The 15,988-nt window shown below is 49.9% G+C and overlaps 3 protein-coding genes across 4 annotated transcripts; 2 read left to right on the top strand and 1 right to left on the bottom strand.

Moving 5' to 3' along the window:
* Positions 1-1,584: 1,584 nt before the first annotated feature.
* On the bottom strand, positions 1,585-5,008 carry LOC108152839 (serine/threonine-protein kinase tricorner). The gene is made up of 5 exons (XM_017282447.2): positions 4,317-5,008; positions 3,739-3,948; positions 3,564-3,670; positions 3,000-3,484; positions 1,585-2,934 (listed from the first exon to the last, which is right to left on the bottom strand). The coding sequence occupies exons 1-5, from the start codon at positions 4,794-4,796 to the stop codon at positions 2,840-2,842; spliced, it is 1,377 nt and encodes a 458-aa protein (XP_017137936.1). The 5' UTR covers positions 4,797-5,008; the 3' UTR covers positions 1,585-2,839.
* A 64-nt stretch (positions 5,009-5,072) lies between these two features.
* On the top strand, positions 5,073-6,718 carry LOC108152840. Its single transcript, XM_017282448.2, has 3 exons — positions 5,073-5,658; positions 5,731-6,416; positions 6,481-6,718. The coding sequence occupies exons 1-3, from the start codon at positions 5,169-5,171 to the stop codon at positions 6,595-6,597; spliced, it is 1,293 nt and encodes a 430-aa protein (XP_017137937.1). The 5' UTR covers positions 5,073-5,168; the 3' UTR covers positions 6,598-6,718.
* A 798-nt stretch (positions 6,719-7,516) lies between these two features.
* LOC108152130 (mediator of RNA polymerase II transcription subunit 12) lies at positions 7,517-15,895 on the top strand. 2 transcript variants are annotated; one of them, XM_017281219.2, is made up of 8 exons: positions 7,517-8,237; positions 8,299-10,996; positions 11,092-12,808; positions 12,868-13,257; positions 13,348-13,662; positions 13,735-14,028; positions 14,104-14,395; positions 14,451-15,895. In XM_017281219.2, exons 1-8 carry the CDS (start codon positions 7,625-7,627, stop codon positions 15,815-15,817), a joined length of 7,686 nt encoding a protein of 2,561 aa, XP_017136708.1. In that variant the 5' UTR covers positions 7,517-7,624; the 3' UTR covers positions 15,818-15,895. The 2 variants fall into 2 exon arrangements, with proteins under 2 accessions (XP_017136708.1, XP_017136707.1); XM_017281218.2 differs by having other exon boundaries at positions 7,518-8,237; positions 14,092-14,395.
* Positions 15,896-15,988: the final 93 nt, after the last annotated feature.

Here is a 15,988-nt window from a genome sequence, read left to right as displayed (position 1 = left end):
TGAATTGGATCGTATTATTATTATAGCCAGCATCAAGAAAACAATTTCATGTTTTCTCGCCCTGTCTCTCTCTAACACACACGTAGCATAGGCGGCTTTGCTTAGAGTAAAACATTAGCGCCTAGATCTCAGAGACTACAAAAGCTAGAGCAACCAAATTTGGTATCCACACTCCTAATATATCGGACCGAGACGAGTTTGTTTCAAAATTTCGCCACACCCCCTTCCGCCCCCGCAAAGGACGAAAATCTGGGGATATTCAAAATTCTCAGAGACTATTAAGGCTAGAGTAACCAAATTTGGTATCCGCACTCCTGTTAGATCTAACTATAAAACGTGTATCTCAAAATTTCGCACCACCCCCTTCCGCCCACACAAAGGACGAAAATCTGTTGCATCCACAATATTGCACATTCGAGAAAACTAAAAACGCAGAATCATAGATAATGACCATATCTATCAGATTGCTGAATCTGGATCAGATCGGATCATTTTTGTAGCCAAAAGCAAGAAATCAATTTTCAGTGGCTACGCAGCGCCCGACGTCACGCTCAGACTGATTTTCTGTCTCTCTCGCACGCACTCTTTGTCGTGTCGTTTAATATTAGCGGCGTCTGCCGGAGGAGAGCCATACTGACTTAGTATCGGGTATAACCGTAGAGTTGCGGTGTCCGCAGCAACTCACAACGTTCCCCCTCGTTGTTCCTTTTTTTATGAAACTTTCAAATTATGCATGTACCAATACTCAAAGTGGCTAATGAGCGTAGTAGTTGGTTTGGTAGTCAAATATTGATAATGATTCTTCTAAATAGTAGGATCCTACTTTGGATCCTCGTTAACGGCCTAACTAGATCATGGGACACGGTACCCGATTATCCGGATCCCAGCCTGAAGTTCCAGCGAGGCTATCGCGCTATTCGGAACCTTACCAGGTCCCATGCTCGGCGGGAGGGAGAGGCCCTGGCTGTTATATTGTGATCGATTCGATGCTAGAGCCGATACGATCCCAGAGAAAATACATGGACCAAATGGGGGGATCAGTACAGCTTTATCAACGATTCCATCCAGCCCCAATCGTTACAGATCCGGGCAATAGCATCTCTGGCATGGAAGTGGCGTTCAAGAAGCTCCCCTGCTGTGGCCGGACATATTAATACCGTATAAAGATGATGTCGGAGTGAATATGTTCGTGTTAACAGTGTGGATCCCAGCTAATGTGGTGATTGTAGATCCCGCTATCAACTGTTTCGACGGTGAATATGAAACTTGCAGCGGAATCGCGGCAAAGCGGCAGGGGGAGCATAACCTTGTCGCGTTGGTCCCATGCCTACCTGGGACGTCCCCCATCCGAAGGGTACTCTACAAAATGCGATTAGTTATCTCGCAAACGAAGTGGAATGGAATGGAAGTGGATATGTGTATGCTATCCGGCAAAATTTAAAAAAAAAACACCAGCTATCGCTTTACGATTTATCCGCTCGCAGCTGATGAAATCAACCCGTTTAACTGTCACCAGATATTCAAGCAGCTAAGGAAATCTGATTGACGATAGGTTCTCATAATATGTGGATTTCTTGTTAGTTGTTAGTTGGTACTATTATGCACATGTTTCATTTATTATTATTGCGTTCATCATGTTGCTGGTGTTGCATTATTATCCATATTATCATTATGCTTATTATTATTGTATTCTATTACCAAAAATAATTTCTTAAAACTTGTTTGTTTATCAATTACTTTAAGTTTGCTTTCGCGCAACTGCTCGGGGATTGAGTGTTTTGTTTTGCTATATAATTCGAATCATAATTCGGTGCATTTACGTTTTGTATTTGCATTTTCGCCAGCGGTAGCTTGGTAATTTCACTTTTCTCTCGAACTACAATTACGAGAATTACATAGAACGCAGAAGAACGAACTCCACCGGAGGAAAAGAGCTACAATACAATGTCTAAAATATGGGATCTGGGGAGTGGGTGTTTTAGTGGTAGTGGGGGTTTTGTGTACATAGAACGAAGCCGATATATATATCAATACATATATGCATATATATATAAACGGTTTGTTTTTGGGCTTGGGTGGCATTAGTAACTAATTTGTGTGATTGGTTTGTCATTATTTTTTGTTTTGTTTAAAGATGTTTGTGGTTTTGTATGGTTTAATAATTATAAAGTGTTTTCGGTTCATTAGAAATTGATACAAAACATATATGTACGTAGGTATGTATAAATAACGTGCCTAAAATTTATAACATTTCTCAATTGGCTAAATAAAAAAGTTGATGGGTATTTTTCTGCTGCCCAACGAAGTAAAGTAAATAATAGGTGTAAAGAATTGCCAAATGGGTCCCTAAGTGGCTCAAACATCTACTTTTGCTTTTTGTTTAGAAACGCAACGTTCAAACGGTTAGGCTTGTGGGTGAACAAGGCCAATGGAAGGACATGGGAGGATTAGTATAGTATTTAACTTAATTTGAGAGATGGCCTCTGCCCCACAGCTGGGTGGAGGGGGAAGGAGGGTGGCGCAGGTGGCGCTTTAAGCAAAACATTTTTACATACAACACACAATCGTTAGATCTCGCTATCTTCACTTTTCTCTTCGTTTGGAATCACAAATGTTAGCTAGTATTTAAATACACATGTAGGTAAGATATTCAAAAAGGAAAATTAAGTTTTTGTTTAGCGTGGAGAATGCTCTTGCTCTTGGTGGTGATGGTGTTAGAGAGACGGCGACGGCGACGACGGCTATGGTGGTGAAAATACGAGTATGGGTGGCAAAGTGCGGCAACCTTGAAGATGCTACTGCTTCTGCTCCTTCTCCTGCTTTTGCTACGAGTCCTGCTTCACTCCAAATTTCGCACCTCGAATCGCTTGTACGTGTAGTTGATAAAGACCCAATCCTTGGCAATCTCACCGCCCTGCGGTATAGGCGCTGATGCTGAAAAGGAGATTGAATTATTCATTCATAAGAACGTCAGTCAGGAGGAGCACGATCAGTCTTACGTATCTCCAGCGAGACATCAGGAAATTCATCGAAATTGGACGTATCATCAATGGAGCGCACCTCAACGGGTATGGCCGCTGGTCGCTCCCGTATATGCTCCCAGTCGACGCCGCGGAAGAACGGCACCGACTTCAGGTCCTCCAGTCCACGCTGCGAGCCCAACCGGCGATCCGCCTCACAGCAGAATTTGATGATCGTCTCCTTTGCCTCCTCCGATATGGGGATTTCTGGTGGAAAGATAAGGGTCTCGCGCCAGTTCATTACCTTGCGGTAGGTGTCCTGCGGATTATCTGAGCAGAATGGTGGATAGCCCATTAGCATTTCGTACATGATGACGCCCAGCGACCACCAATCGCAGGCTGGTCCATATCCAGTCTGCAGAAATACTTCGGGTGCAATGTAATCCGGCGTTCCAACTGTGCTGTAGGCAAGGGCACGTCTATTCCGTTTCCACGACTCGGCCCGCCTCTTCGAATCCATGGGACTGCAAAAGGATCGGAAATATGCACGCCCAATTAAAATATTACTCAAATGGAAAGGAATGGCAGTTGTCGTTGCCTCACCTTGCACAGGTGCCAATGAAATCTGATGGTTTCGCTTGCGACAAGTCCCGATAAAAGTCTGTTCGATGTGACTTCTTCAGACCAGTGCAGAGTCCAAAATCGGAGAGCTGAACGGCAAACGGGAAAGCGGTTTAGTTCTGAAGAAGAGACTGGTATGCTCACTGTCTTCGCTCACCTTGAGATGCCCTCGAGCATCGAGCAGCAAATTGTCAGGCTTAATGTCCCTGTGTATGAAACCGAGTTTGTGTATCGAGTCGATCGCCAGCGCCGTCTCGCTGATGTAGAACTGTGTGCCCTCTTCGGATAGTGTGTCCTTTTTCATCAACAGCGTCATCATGTCCCCGCCAGGCAAGAACTCCATTATCAAATATAAATTGACCTGGTCCTGCAGTCCAAAATAAAAGAAGCTCAGTATTTTGCAGTATTTGCAGGTAAATGTGTACTGTGAAGCCTCTTAATAGAGGAAATTATTATAATATAAGGAAAACACGCTACGAGTGCATCCAGGCAGTTTAATTTGTATGGCATACTATAGGCACGTTCGCCTGTGGCTTTGAGCTTTCATTGGGAAGAGGAAGACAACGCGCAACAAAAACAAAGGCAGACCATATGATTAGGCGCTGCTTTGCCATTTTGCTAGTTGCACTTGTATTGGTTTATTGATTTTCTGCCGTTTTAAACACAATTCTTTTGTATTCCTTCTGCCTGTTGTACTGGCCTGCTGCTGCTTTTGTTTTGGACGGATCCACTTACCTGAAAACTATAGTACATCTTGACCACCCACTGATGATCGGCCTCCACAAGAACATCACGCTCGGCCCGTACATGCGCCACTTGTTCTTTCTCGAGCATATCGGCCTTGCGGAGCACTTTCATAGCGTAGACATGTCCCGTGTCCTTTTTTTGCACCAATCGCACCTCACCGAATGCACCGCGCCCGATGACTTTCAACGCCTCAAAATCCTCGACACCCAGACGTAATCGCTTGAGACGCAAATATTCCGTCTCTTTTTGCGCATGCTGTAAGCGTTTCTCCTGACGTTGCGACTCTGTTAGACTTTCGTCCTTCAGCTGGGCCTCCAATTTAGCCAGGCGCTGCTTACGCTCGCCGTATTGTGTCACCAAGTTACTGTAGTAATTCTCCAACGTCACCTTGGCCTTGGTGGCCTTGTCTAGTGTGTGATCGCTGAATCTGATTGAGGAACCGTCCGTGTCCGTTCTGCTGCTCATCATCTAAACTGTGCTGCTTGTTTTTATTTGTTGACTGTGTTGCCTGTTGTGTGGTTCGTGCAGCAGGCTGGCTTTGGTCACTGTTGGCTTTGTGTGGGAAGGAGTTATGCACTTGCCAAAGCACACACAAAGCTCGTTTGTATATTTTCTTGCCTTTTTCCTCAGTAATTTGTTGAAATTCCTCCCTTTCACAGCTTCTTCTTTCAATGGCCATTCGCATTTTTCCAAGAGAGGTTGGTATATCGACTGATATCGGATTAGGGCAGCGAAGCTGGCGAAGAGAATATATCGAAATGTATCGAAAATACCAAAGAAGAAAACTAACATTAATTAATTAGGCAAAAGCTCCACTTGAAAGATGACAAAAACAAGATAATGGCTCGTATTACAAACTTTTCTGACCTGAACCGTAGCTGTGTACTGTTTATTTTCAAGTTTCTGAGTTTGGAGGACCAGCTCCATCTGGCTCGGTGCTGTAGGGGCTTTCGGGACGCCTTTGTCCAGCTGCACCGCCACCATTTCCACGACGTTATTGACCGGGAGACGAATCTGAGAACCCTAGATGATTGGCAAACGTTTCTTTGGCTGTGCGGTGGCAGTATCAGGAGCATCCAATCGTACTTCGACGACGATCATCCCCTCCAACTGCTGCCAATGATCAGCAAGTACTGCTACCGACTCGAGAGTATAACGATAAACAATGCGACGGTGGCCAGGACACAGCCGTATTTGCTGAAAATCACCTCGCTGAGGAAAGTGCACGTCCGCAACTACAAGAGCACTAGCAAGGATTTGATAAAGGCCATGCAGATACGCTTGCCACACATAACCAGTCTGGGCCTGGAAAGTTTCGAGCGTCGGGAGTGTAAGAAGACTAATTACCTTACACCTTACCCTAGAAATAATACTAAGATCATTTTGTCATTTCTGTTGGCAGTGCAAGAAGTGGTACACTTCAGAAATCTAGTGGAGCTCCTGATGTACGACGAGGTAACTGCCTCGGAGTTCACAGCAATCATCAAACCCATGAGCAATCTGCGTAGTCTTCAGCTGCGCAACGCCAAACGATTCCTGACCACGAGCTCTCTCAGGTATTTGGCCTCAACTTGTCGCCATCTAGAGAAGCTATCTTTCAACGACTGTGATGCCGATCTGACAGTTCTGTCACAGTTCTCTAATTTAAAATACTTGCAAATATATTGCCCGGAAGAGCTGAAAGGGCGCTTCTTCAAAGCTTTGGCCAGCAACTGCTCTTCGCAATTGGAGTTCCTCATACTCCATCGCAAACGGTGGATCAACGAGGAGCAGGCCCAACATATCAGTGCCTTAAAATCGCTTAAGTGGCTTGTCTGCAAGCCCCGCGACGACAGCTGCGTACAACATTTAGCGAAACTCAGCCAACTGGAGTGTGTTTCCTTTCAGTGCGCCCGAGAAATAGGTGAACAGAAGCTATCGATTATGGTGGCCAACAATGATCAGCTTCGCTATTTAAACATTTGTTACTGTCTGGGCATAACAGATTCCTTTGTCCTGGACACTTTGGAGAGTCTGGCCAAGCGTGCATTCCAGCCTCTGCACCTGTTCGCAGCTGCCACCGACATCAGGCACGACATAATGGACAGAGTAAGTAGTAAAAGTCAATTGGAATGGAGTTTGTAAAGCGTTACATCCCCTCCTCTGTCCTTAGATACCGCCTGATTATCCCCTAAAGATGCTCTGTCTGAATTTTGAGTGCAGCGAAGGAATAACTGGCAACAATCATTTTTATATTGATGAACCAGAATTCGATCGTCAAGCTGTTTAAGGCTTTCGATCGTCCAAAATTTATTCCGTTTTTCATTACCAAAAATCAATCTAAAATATCTTTGTTTTAAACTTTTTTGTGATTTTATCACTTGAGTGATATTAGATGAATAATGCACAACGATGTAATCCAATTTTTAATTAATTAAATTAAATTAAAATCAAATCAAGTTTGAAATTTTAAACAGCTGACTCAAACTGATACCACAAAACGCGATAGCATATCGATATCGCGTTGTATCGTTTTCTTTTTAGTCGCATCTCTAATATTGGTTGCCTTTTAACGAGAAGGTTTTTAAACTTCTCTCATTCCTAAACCCTGAAAACATAGTCAATGGCCAATTATCAGATTTGCATGACCTGTATAAAAGATTTCCTCAACTTATTAAAGATCCGCAGGCAATCGATAATGAATTTGTCCTCTTAAAAAATGATGAGGTTCTTTTTAGTTTATTAAAAACACACAAAAGTCCTGGCCATTTCTGGTATACATTGGGACAAATAAAAGATTTCAACAATGAATTAAAATATGAAAAAGTTTCAAAATTTGCACAAGTACTGCTTATATTGCCAGTTTCGAATGCATCATGTGAAAGAATTTTCTCCGAAGTGAACTTAATAAAAACAAATAGATTTAAGAATATAAATTTTTGAACCGAACACTGAAATGCTGTTAAAAAATCCCAGCGACATCGTTAGTGACGATAGTGATGTTAGTGATTAGTATATTATTAAGACTTTATTATTATTAATAAGTCTTATTTATTAAATGAAATGAATGAAATGATCTCCAATTAAATGAAAGCACTGTTTTGTTACGTTTTTATAAAGAAAACAAAAATGTTGTTCATCGGTATATTTTGAAAATGAGGCGGTATGTTTCGGTATATTTCTGAGGGTCGGACGGTATATTTTATCGATAAATCCGCGGTCACACTGCTCTAATATTGGTTGTCTTTCTGAGTGCATAAAAAGGAAAAAAAGAAAAAGGAAAAATCGTGTGAAAAACGCATTACAGAGCCGCCAAGATGCTCTCAATGCTGCAGGAAAAGCGTCCGCTCAAGCGTACACGCCTCGGCCCGCCGGATATATATCCACAGGACGCCAAGCAGCGGGAGGACGAACTGACGCCCACGAATGTGAAACATGGCTTCACCACAACACCGCCATTGTCCGACGAGTTTGGCACGGCGCACAGCTCAAATGTGAACGCCAGTAGGGTTAGTGCCTTCTTCAGTGGGGTGCTGGCCAAAAAGGAGGAGTTGATGACGCTGCCGGACACGGGACGCAAGAAACAGCAGATCAACTGCAAGGACAACTTCTGGCCAGTCTCGCCCCGACGGAAGTGCATAGTGGACGCCTGGTTTAAGGACTTGGCTGGCAACAAACCGCTTCTCAGTTTGGCCAAACGCGCTCCATCCTTCAACAAGAAGGAAGAGATTTTCATAACGCTCTGCGAAAACCAGGTCAACATGCAGCGGGCGACGTGGTTCATCAAGCTAAGTGCCGCCTACACGCTTAGCTTCACCGAGTCGAAGAACAAAAAGCGCAGCATCTACGATCCGGCTGCCGAGTGGACGGGCAACATGATCAAATTCATGAAGGAACTGCTGCCCAAACTGCAGGAATACTATCAGCAGAGTAAGTACATACTATACAGGAAACTAAATGAAATCGTCTTATGACATCTCCATTGCTTCAGCCCACGACAAGGCCTCGTCGAATGGCAGCCACTCCGCTGGCCTGACTACCGCCTCTAGCGGTAACAGCAACGGAATCTCGGTGAACAGCTCCGGGGGCAATGCCGCGCCCCCAAGTGCCACATCGAATGTAATTCCAGTGCCCAGCATGTCCAGCCCCCTGCCGCCGATACACAGTCCAGCCAATGGCCAACCGAGCACGGCCGGGGGAGTAGTAGGATCCGGCAGTGTCATACCACCAGCCGGAGCTCTCGGCGGAGGCGTTAGTTCGGGTCCGGGTGGATCCTCTGCGAACAGCAGCACGGCTGTGGGAGCACCTGTACCTCCCGGTTCGAGCATATCCGGCATTGGCAGCCAGTTTGAGGACAGCCGAAATGCATTAAAGTACTGGAAGTACTGTCACCAGCTGAGCAAATACATGTACGAGGAGTCGCTGCTGGACCGACAGGAATTCCTGAACTGGATACTCGATTTGCTGGACAAGATGCGCACGCAGGCGAGCTTTGACGAGCCGCTGAAGAAGCTTGTGCTTAGCTTCGCCCTCCAGTACATGCACGACTTTGTCCAGTCGGAGCGACTGTGCCGGAAAATGGCCTACATTGTGTCCAAAAAACTAGCGCAGCTCCTCAACGCGGCCGTAGAGCAGCAGGGGATTAAGGATGTCGACGGAGGAGTGGGAGCTGGAGCTGGAGGTGGAGAGAACAAGCTTCAGCACGATCCATTTGAGTTGGCTCTGCAAGAGCAGATGAGTTGCCCCCATCATCGGGATATTGTCTTGTACCTGAGCACCATTCTCCAGATCATCACCATCGAATGCCCCACGGCTCTGGTCTGGAGTGGTATAGCAGCGCATCGAGCCCCCTCTTCCCTGGTGGGCAGTCCGCTGGATCATCTCCCGCTGGCCCCCTCCGTGCTACCCATGCCCACGCGATGTCCGCGCACCAATACGGAGATACGCCGCCAGCTGCGAGCCGCCGAGTCTGAGATTGTGCTCCGGACGCAACATGCAGAGCAGCGGTGGTTCGCCTCCAAGTGGCTCAGTGCAGGAAAGAATCACTACACCAAAGTGCTGGCCACTCTGGATCATCTGGACACTCACTGCTTCGATCGCATGGAGCAGTGCAACAGTATTGACACGCTATATGTGCACATCTTCCCCAGGAGGCGCGACGAGGATCAGCAGGACCCTCAGCAGCAGCAGCAGCCACGCCCCGTGTATGAGCCCAAACAGGACAAGGATACGGTGCGGATTCTGTGCGAATGGGCTGTCTCCAGTCAGCGCTGGGGTGAGCACCGGGCCATGGTAGTGGCCAATCTGCTGGACAAACGTCAGATAGATGTGACCAGCACGCCCTCCGAGCAGTCTAGCGACAAGGAGGATAAGGACTCCCTGGCCTCCGGGGCCGGCCTGATTGATGGCCTGCCAGTGTTCCAGCATGTGCTGATGCACTTCCTCGACCACGATGCCCCCGTGCTGGACGATCACTTGAGCAGTGCCCAGCAGCGAACAGAGTTCACGAATCTGGTCCAGCTCTTTAGTGCCCTGATCCGTCACGATGTCTTTTCGCACAATGCATATATGCACACGCTGATCTCCAGAGGCGATCTGCTGAGTCTCGAGTCTGTCCTGGCGAGCAAATCATCGACAACGGCCACCAAAAGCTCGCCAGCGGCGGCAGCGACACAGGCGACAACGACGCATGGGTTCGATGACGACCCCTTTGGCGGGGGCATTGACTTTAAGCACAACGAATTCGACGACTCCAACGTGGACGACGATCTGGACAAGCTGGTGCAGAACATCAAGGAGAAGGGGCAGCACGATGCGCCCGACAGCCCCAAGATCGGACCGCCAGGCGATGGGGAACCCAGCACGGGTGGAGCAGGGGGCAGCATATCCCGCCACTACGTCTACACCAAGCACTTTCCCATACCACAGGATGAGTCCAGCTACAGCAGCGAGAGCAACCAGAGGTATATTCTTCTGTTTGGCGTGGGCAAGGAGCGCGACGAGAAGAAGCACGCGGTGAAAAAGATGTCCAAGGAGATCGGAAAGCTCTTCACCAAGAAGTTCAGCATCGACGTGGCCGAGGGCGGCAAGGTGAAGAAGCATTCGCGCAACGAATTCAACTTCGAGGCCACGACAGCCAAGTGCCAGCAGATGGCATACTTCGATCAGCACGTGGTCACCGCCCAGTGCGCGGCCAATGTGTTGGAACAGCTCAACGGATTCGCTCTCGGCAACAACAACTATCTGCCGGTGCAGGAGCACGTCGCCTTCCTGTTCGATCTCATGGAGTTGGCCCTCAACATCTACAGTCTGCTGGAGTTGTGCGACAATCTGCTTAAGGAGCTGCCTGAGGTGGAGCACCAACTGCAGCTGAAGAAATCCAACATGGTGCGGGGCTACACCACCTCCCTGGCCCTGTATATCGTCAGCATTCTGCGGCGATACCACAGTTGCCTGCTCCTCTCCCCCGAGCAGACGCTATCAGTATTCGAGGGCGTCTGTCGCACCATTCGCCACGTGAACAATCCCAGCGAGTGCAGCTCTGCGGAGCGCTGCATCCTCGCCTATCTCAGCGATCTGCACGAGTCCTGCGTCCTGCTGCAGGGCAAGGAACAGTCTACCGAGTACTACCAGCAGCTGCAGTGTATCAAGCGGTTCAAGGATATCTTCAACACCCCCGAGCAGCTCAGGTAAGTGCGAATCTGCCAATCCCTCCGGCTGATATGGATTCTCTTGATCATCTGTTATCGATATACTATAAAACTTCTTTCTTTCCTTTTAAAAGCCTGCCTCCCCAAGGCTACAATCCCCAGCTGCTGCAGGAGTTGTTTGTAGCACCTCGTCGTGGTGGAAAACTCGAACCGCACTGGCTCCGGCAGTTGCACGAATCGTCCGCGAATGTGTACAGCTTCGTATCGAATGCCGTGATTGCCGTCTGCCGCGAGACGGACAATGAGCGGCTGAACGATGTGGCCCTGGCCTGTGCGGAGCTCACTGCCAGCTGCAACGTCCTTTCCGAGGAGTGGATCGCGGCCCTGCAGAGCCTGTGCAGCGGCAGCAAGAGCCCCCGGTACCCGCATCTGGGCGGCCAGGTAGATATTGGCCAGGGAAAGACCCACAATGCGTTGGCCGTATTCGTGTGTATCCTGGTCGCCCGCCATTGCTTCTCCCTGGCCGATTTTGTTAGCAAGTTTGCCCTGCCAACCCTGGCTCGATCGGTGAGTGCTGGGGGTGGAGAAATGAGCGTAGATGCCGAGGCGGGAGCTCGTCTCACCTGTCACCTGGTGCTGAAGCTTTTCAAGACCCTGGAGATACCGCAGCCGGGCATGTATTCGGTAAGCACATCTCCCAATCCCCTCCACGCCGTCGGCAGCGATTTCAGCATACGTCTCAGCTGTGATCGGCATCTGCTGGTCGGGGCACACAAGACCATTCCCATTGCCGCTGTGCTGGCCGTGCTCAAGGCGATTCTGATAGTCGTGGACAATGCGGCGCTAAAGACATCCATGGCTGGAGGGACTGGCTCCTCGTCCTCGGGCGGCGTGGGCGGTGCCTTTGGCAGTGGCAAGCGCAGTGGCTTCAACACACCCGTCCATCCAGGCAGTACGCCCAAGAGCAACGAACAGCGACCGGCCGATCTCAGCCAGATCCTGGGCACCAGCGATCTCCAACTTGGCAACAGTCTTACCAGCGAGCAAGAGGCACTACAGCAGCCATCCGTTGGCGGGCTAGAGCAGATCTCACTACTAGAATTCGCTCAGGCCGTGCTCAAGCAGATATGCGCCCAAGAGCACGTGCTTGAACGGTGCCTGAAGAATGCCGAGGGGCTGTGCGACATGATCATCGACGAGATGCTGACGGCCAAACAGGCACAGCGCGTACTGCACATGATCTGCTACCCGGAGGCGGAATTCAACATAATTTCCGAGCTAGATCAGCGAGCCATGATCGTGAGGATACTAGAGAACCTGGGCCAGTGGACCCTGCGTATTTCTTGGCTGGATCTGCAGCTGATGTACCGCCAGTCGATGGGTAATAATGCGGAGCTTAATGTCTGGCTGGACACTGTGGCCCGAGCAGCCATCGATGTCTTCCACATGGAGGAGATCATCCTGCCGGGATCCCTGAAGGCCACACACAAGCCCAAGCCCTCCACCTGGCTAGTGGCACCTCTAATTGCAAAGCTTACACCGGCCGTACAAGGAAGAATCTTGCGAGTGGCGGGACAGGTGCTTGAGAGCATGAACTACTTCTCCAAAGTCTCAAAATCGGACTGCAACAGCTCGGGCAGCGGGGATGAGCGGGAGAAGAGCAACAGCTGCCACAGCAGCAACAGCTATGGCATTGGTGGTGTAGCCGCTCGCAACAAAAAGATGCCGCTCAACTACCAGCCGTTTCTGGGTCTTATCCTCACCTGCCTGAAGGGTCAGGATGAGTACAAGGAGAACCTGCTCGTCTCGCTCTACTCGCAGCTCTCCCAATGCCTGCAATCCTTTGCTGAGGTAAGTCTTCCCCGAAACCTTCTTCGATAGCGATGCCTAACGATTCCCCTTGTTTGCAGCTGGACACAATCGGAGGCACCGATGAGCCGCAGGCACGGGAGGAGATCTTGGATGCACTGCAACTGCGATTCTCTCTGGTGGGTGGGATGTTCGAAGCAATCCAAAAGAACAGCACCCCCACTACGGACTGGGCTATTCTCTTGGCCCAGCTGGTTTGCCAGGGTGTGGTGGATCTGAGCTGCAACCGGGAGCTCTTCACCACCGTCGTGGACATGCTGGCCACCCTGGTGCACTCGACTTTAGTCTCCGACAGCCAGTCGGAGCGGGATGAGAACAAGAAACTATACTTGAATCTGATGAAGAAGCTGAAGAAGGAGATTGGCGAGAAGAACAATGCCTCCATCCGAGTGATACGGCAGCTGCTGCCACTCTACAAGCAGCCCACAGAGGTAAGTAGTGTGGTTCGGTTCTTCTCTGGAGTTGCTTTGGGAACTCTTGAAATGGAAAATAATGGGACATCCATCCATCTTGCCTTCCAGGTGATAGCCTGCGAGCACGCTGGCATGGATACCAAGGGCAACAAAATCTGCGACATGGAGAAGAAACAGCTGCGGATATCGGACAAGCAGCGGATTAGCGTGTGGGACATCCTCGAGGGCCACAAAAACCCTGCTCCCCTTTCGTGGGTCTGGTTCGGGGCTGTCAAGCTCGAGCGCAAACCACTCACCTACGAGGAGGCTCATCGCAATCTCAAATACCACACGCACAGCCTGGTCAAACCGAGTAGCTACTACTACGAACCGCTGCCACTGCCGCCCGAGGACATTGAGCCGGTGCCGGAGAAGATTTGCATAGTAAGTGATAAAACAGTGGGACAGTGGCCACCACACAGTCCTTTGGTGACGCCTATCGTTTCTACCCTTCAGAAGGACGAAATGATGAAGGCCGACACGCCTTCCTCCGTAGACCAGTCGCCCAGTGCTGTGGTAGGCACTGGTCGCGGCCGCGGCAAGGGGACGACAACGCGGAAACGCAAGCCTAAGAACCCAAAGACCCCGCCGGTGGTCAATACACAGCAACAGCAGACACAGTTGGCGCCCCAGCCGCAGCAGCCGCCGAATGTGCAGCAGCAACAGCAGCAAATGCAGCAGCAGCAGCAGCAGCACATGCAACAGCAGCAGATGCAGCCAAACCAGATGGGAATGCAGATGAACATGCCGGTAAGAAGTACCTTTAGATCCCAGTAAGGCTTACAAATCTAAATGACGTCCCCCTCTGGACAGATGAACATGCAGCAGTTTGCTCCCAATCCCAACATGATGCAGCAGAGTGCGCTGATGCAACAGCAGCAGCAAATGCAGCAAATGGGAACCAATCAGCTGCAGCAGCAACTAAACGTTGGGGGTGGCAACGGACAGCAGAATCCTCAAATGAACTTCATGCAACAGGGACCGGGAGGTGGAGCCGCCGGTCCCCAAGGCTTGCCGGGCCAGCAACAGCAGCAGCAATGGCATAATGCCCCCCAGCAGCAGCAGCCGCCGCAGCAGTACCACAACCACTATGCACCGCACCAGCAGAATATGCAATGTAAGTAAAGGATCACAAGGAACGAGAATCCCATTTATCTATGAAATTATTTTAGCGAATCGCATCGAGAGACCTCCCCAAAACGCCAACTCCAAACAGGCCTTGTCCCAGATGTTGCGCCAGCGCCAGCCCTTCCAGCAGCAGCAGCAACAGCAGCCAGGCGGCGGTTTTAATCCAATGCAACAGCAGCAGCCGCAGGCACAGCAACAGCCGGGTCCACAGCAACAGCAAATGAATCCCAACCAAATGCGGCAACAGCAGATGACTGCCCAGCAGAATCCGCAGTCGGTGGCTGCATTCAATGCCATGCAGCAGCAGCAACAGCAAAATGCCCAGCAGCAGCAGCAGCAGATGAACCCCAACCAGCAGCAGCAGCAATTCATGAGGAGTGGAAACATGCGGCCAGGCATGGCTCCCAATCAGATGAACCAGATGAATATGGGCGGCCAGGGCATACCGCAGAATTCAATGATGCAACAACAGATGACCCAGGGAATGGTGGGCATGGTAAATCCGAATGCCAATCAAATGATGCAAACTGGAGGCGCACAGGGAGGCAACGGAGTAGGCGTTGGCGTTGGCGTTGGCGTGGGCGTCGGCGTTGGAGTCGGCGTCACGACTGGAGCCAATCCCAACATGGGCATGGGTGGCATGCCGCAGCAGGGCATGATGCAGCAACAGGCACAACAGCAGCCTCAGCAGCAGGTGCAGTTCCAGAACTTCCAGAATCAGTATCAGCAGCAGCAGCAACAACAACAGCAGCAAGGAATGCAGCAACAAGGCGGAGGCGTTGGCGTGGGCGTGGGCGTCGGCATGGCACCCAATCAGCAGCAACAGCAGCAGGCCAACATGATGGGCAACTTCAATCCGCAAATGCAGCAGGCGAATCGCAACAATCCTGACTTTATGGCGGCGGCAGCAGCCCAGCAGCAACAACAACAGCAGCAGCAACGGGGCGTCCCCGGCGGAATGATGGCCGGAAACCGGGGTCAGTACATTAACCAGGCACCCAACGTTACCATGTCCAACATGATGGGTCCCGGGCCGGGCGGCGTGGGTGTCGGTGTCAATGTCGGGGTGGGGGTTGGCCAGGTGCCGCCGTATGCCCGACAGCAGCCAGCGGGAGGCGGCAAGCCAGGTGTCCTCAGCACACAGCAACAATTCCAGCAGCAGCAGCAACAGCAGCAGCTGCGGCATCAGCAGATGATGCAGATGCAGGGCATGGGTGGCGGCGGGGGTGGTGGAATGGGGGCAGGACCACAGCAGGCCAGTGGGGCTGGAGTTGGTGGAGGAGGGGGAGGCATGGTGCAGCAGCAGCAAAGCATGAACCAGCAACAAACGCCCAATCTGGTGGCGCAGCTGCAGCGACAGAACATGATGGGGCAGCAGCAGCAATATCAACACCAACCGCCGCCCTATTAGATTGTAGACACATCGCACCTTAGTGTTTGTAAGACCCCCTACTCTAAAAAAATATTTATAACCTTTTTTTTAATAAAAAGAGATTAAGAAATTAAAACATTTTAATTTATTAAAAAGGGTAACAAAAAATATATATATATCAGAATAATTATAACAAATTTGTTAAATTGT

Source organism: Drosophila miranda, chromosome XR (genome assembly GCF_003369915.1).
Source record: "Drosophila miranda strain MSH22 chromosome XR, D.miranda_PacBio2.1, whole genome shotgun sequence".
Classification (NCBI taxonomy): domain Eukaryota; kingdom Metazoa; phylum Arthropoda; class Insecta; order Diptera; family Drosophilidae; genus Drosophila; species Drosophila miranda.
This window is presented reverse-complemented; position numbering and strand designations above follow the sequence as displayed.

Excerpts from the sequence above, each read along its gene's own strand:
- LOC108152839 (XM_017282447.2), bottom strand. The coding sequence starts at position 4,796 with ATGATGAGCAGCAGAACGGACACGGACGGTTCCTCAATCAGATTCAGC. Across the intron at positions 3,671-3,738 it reads ATGCTCGAGGGCATCTCAAG|CTCTCCGATTTTGGACTCTG; the intron begins GTGAGCGAAGAC and ends TTTGCCGTTCAG. Across the intron at positions 2,935-2,999 it reads TGATGTCTCGCTGGAGATAC|CATCAGCGCCTATACCGCAG; the intron begins GTAAGACTGATC and ends TCTCCTTTTCAG.
- LOC108152840 (XM_017282448.2), top strand. The coding sequence starts at position 5,169 with ATGGCTCGTATTACAAACTTTTCTGACCTGAACCGTAGCTGTGTACTG. Across the intron at positions 5,659-5,730 it reads AAGTTTCGAGCGTCGGGAGT|TGCAAGAAGTGGTACACTTC; the intron begins GTAAGAAGACTA and ends TTCTGTTGGCAG. Across the intron at positions 6,417-6,480 it reads GGCACGACATAATGGACAGA|ATACCGCCTGATTATCCCCT; the intron begins GTAAGTAGTAAA and ends CTCTGTCCTTAG.
- LOC108152130 (XM_017281218.2), top strand. The coding sequence starts at position 7,625 with ATGCTCTCAATGCTGCAGGAAAAGCGTCCGCTCAAGCGTACACGCCTC. Across the intron at positions 8,238-8,298 it reads GCAGGAATACTATCAGCAGA|CCCACGACAAGGCCTCGTCG; the intron begins GTAAGTACATAC and ends CCATTGCTTCAG. Across the intron at positions 13,258-13,347 it reads TCTACAAGCAGCCCACAGAG|GTGATAGCCTGCGAGCACGC; the intron begins GTAAGTAGTGTG and ends CTTGCCTTCCAG.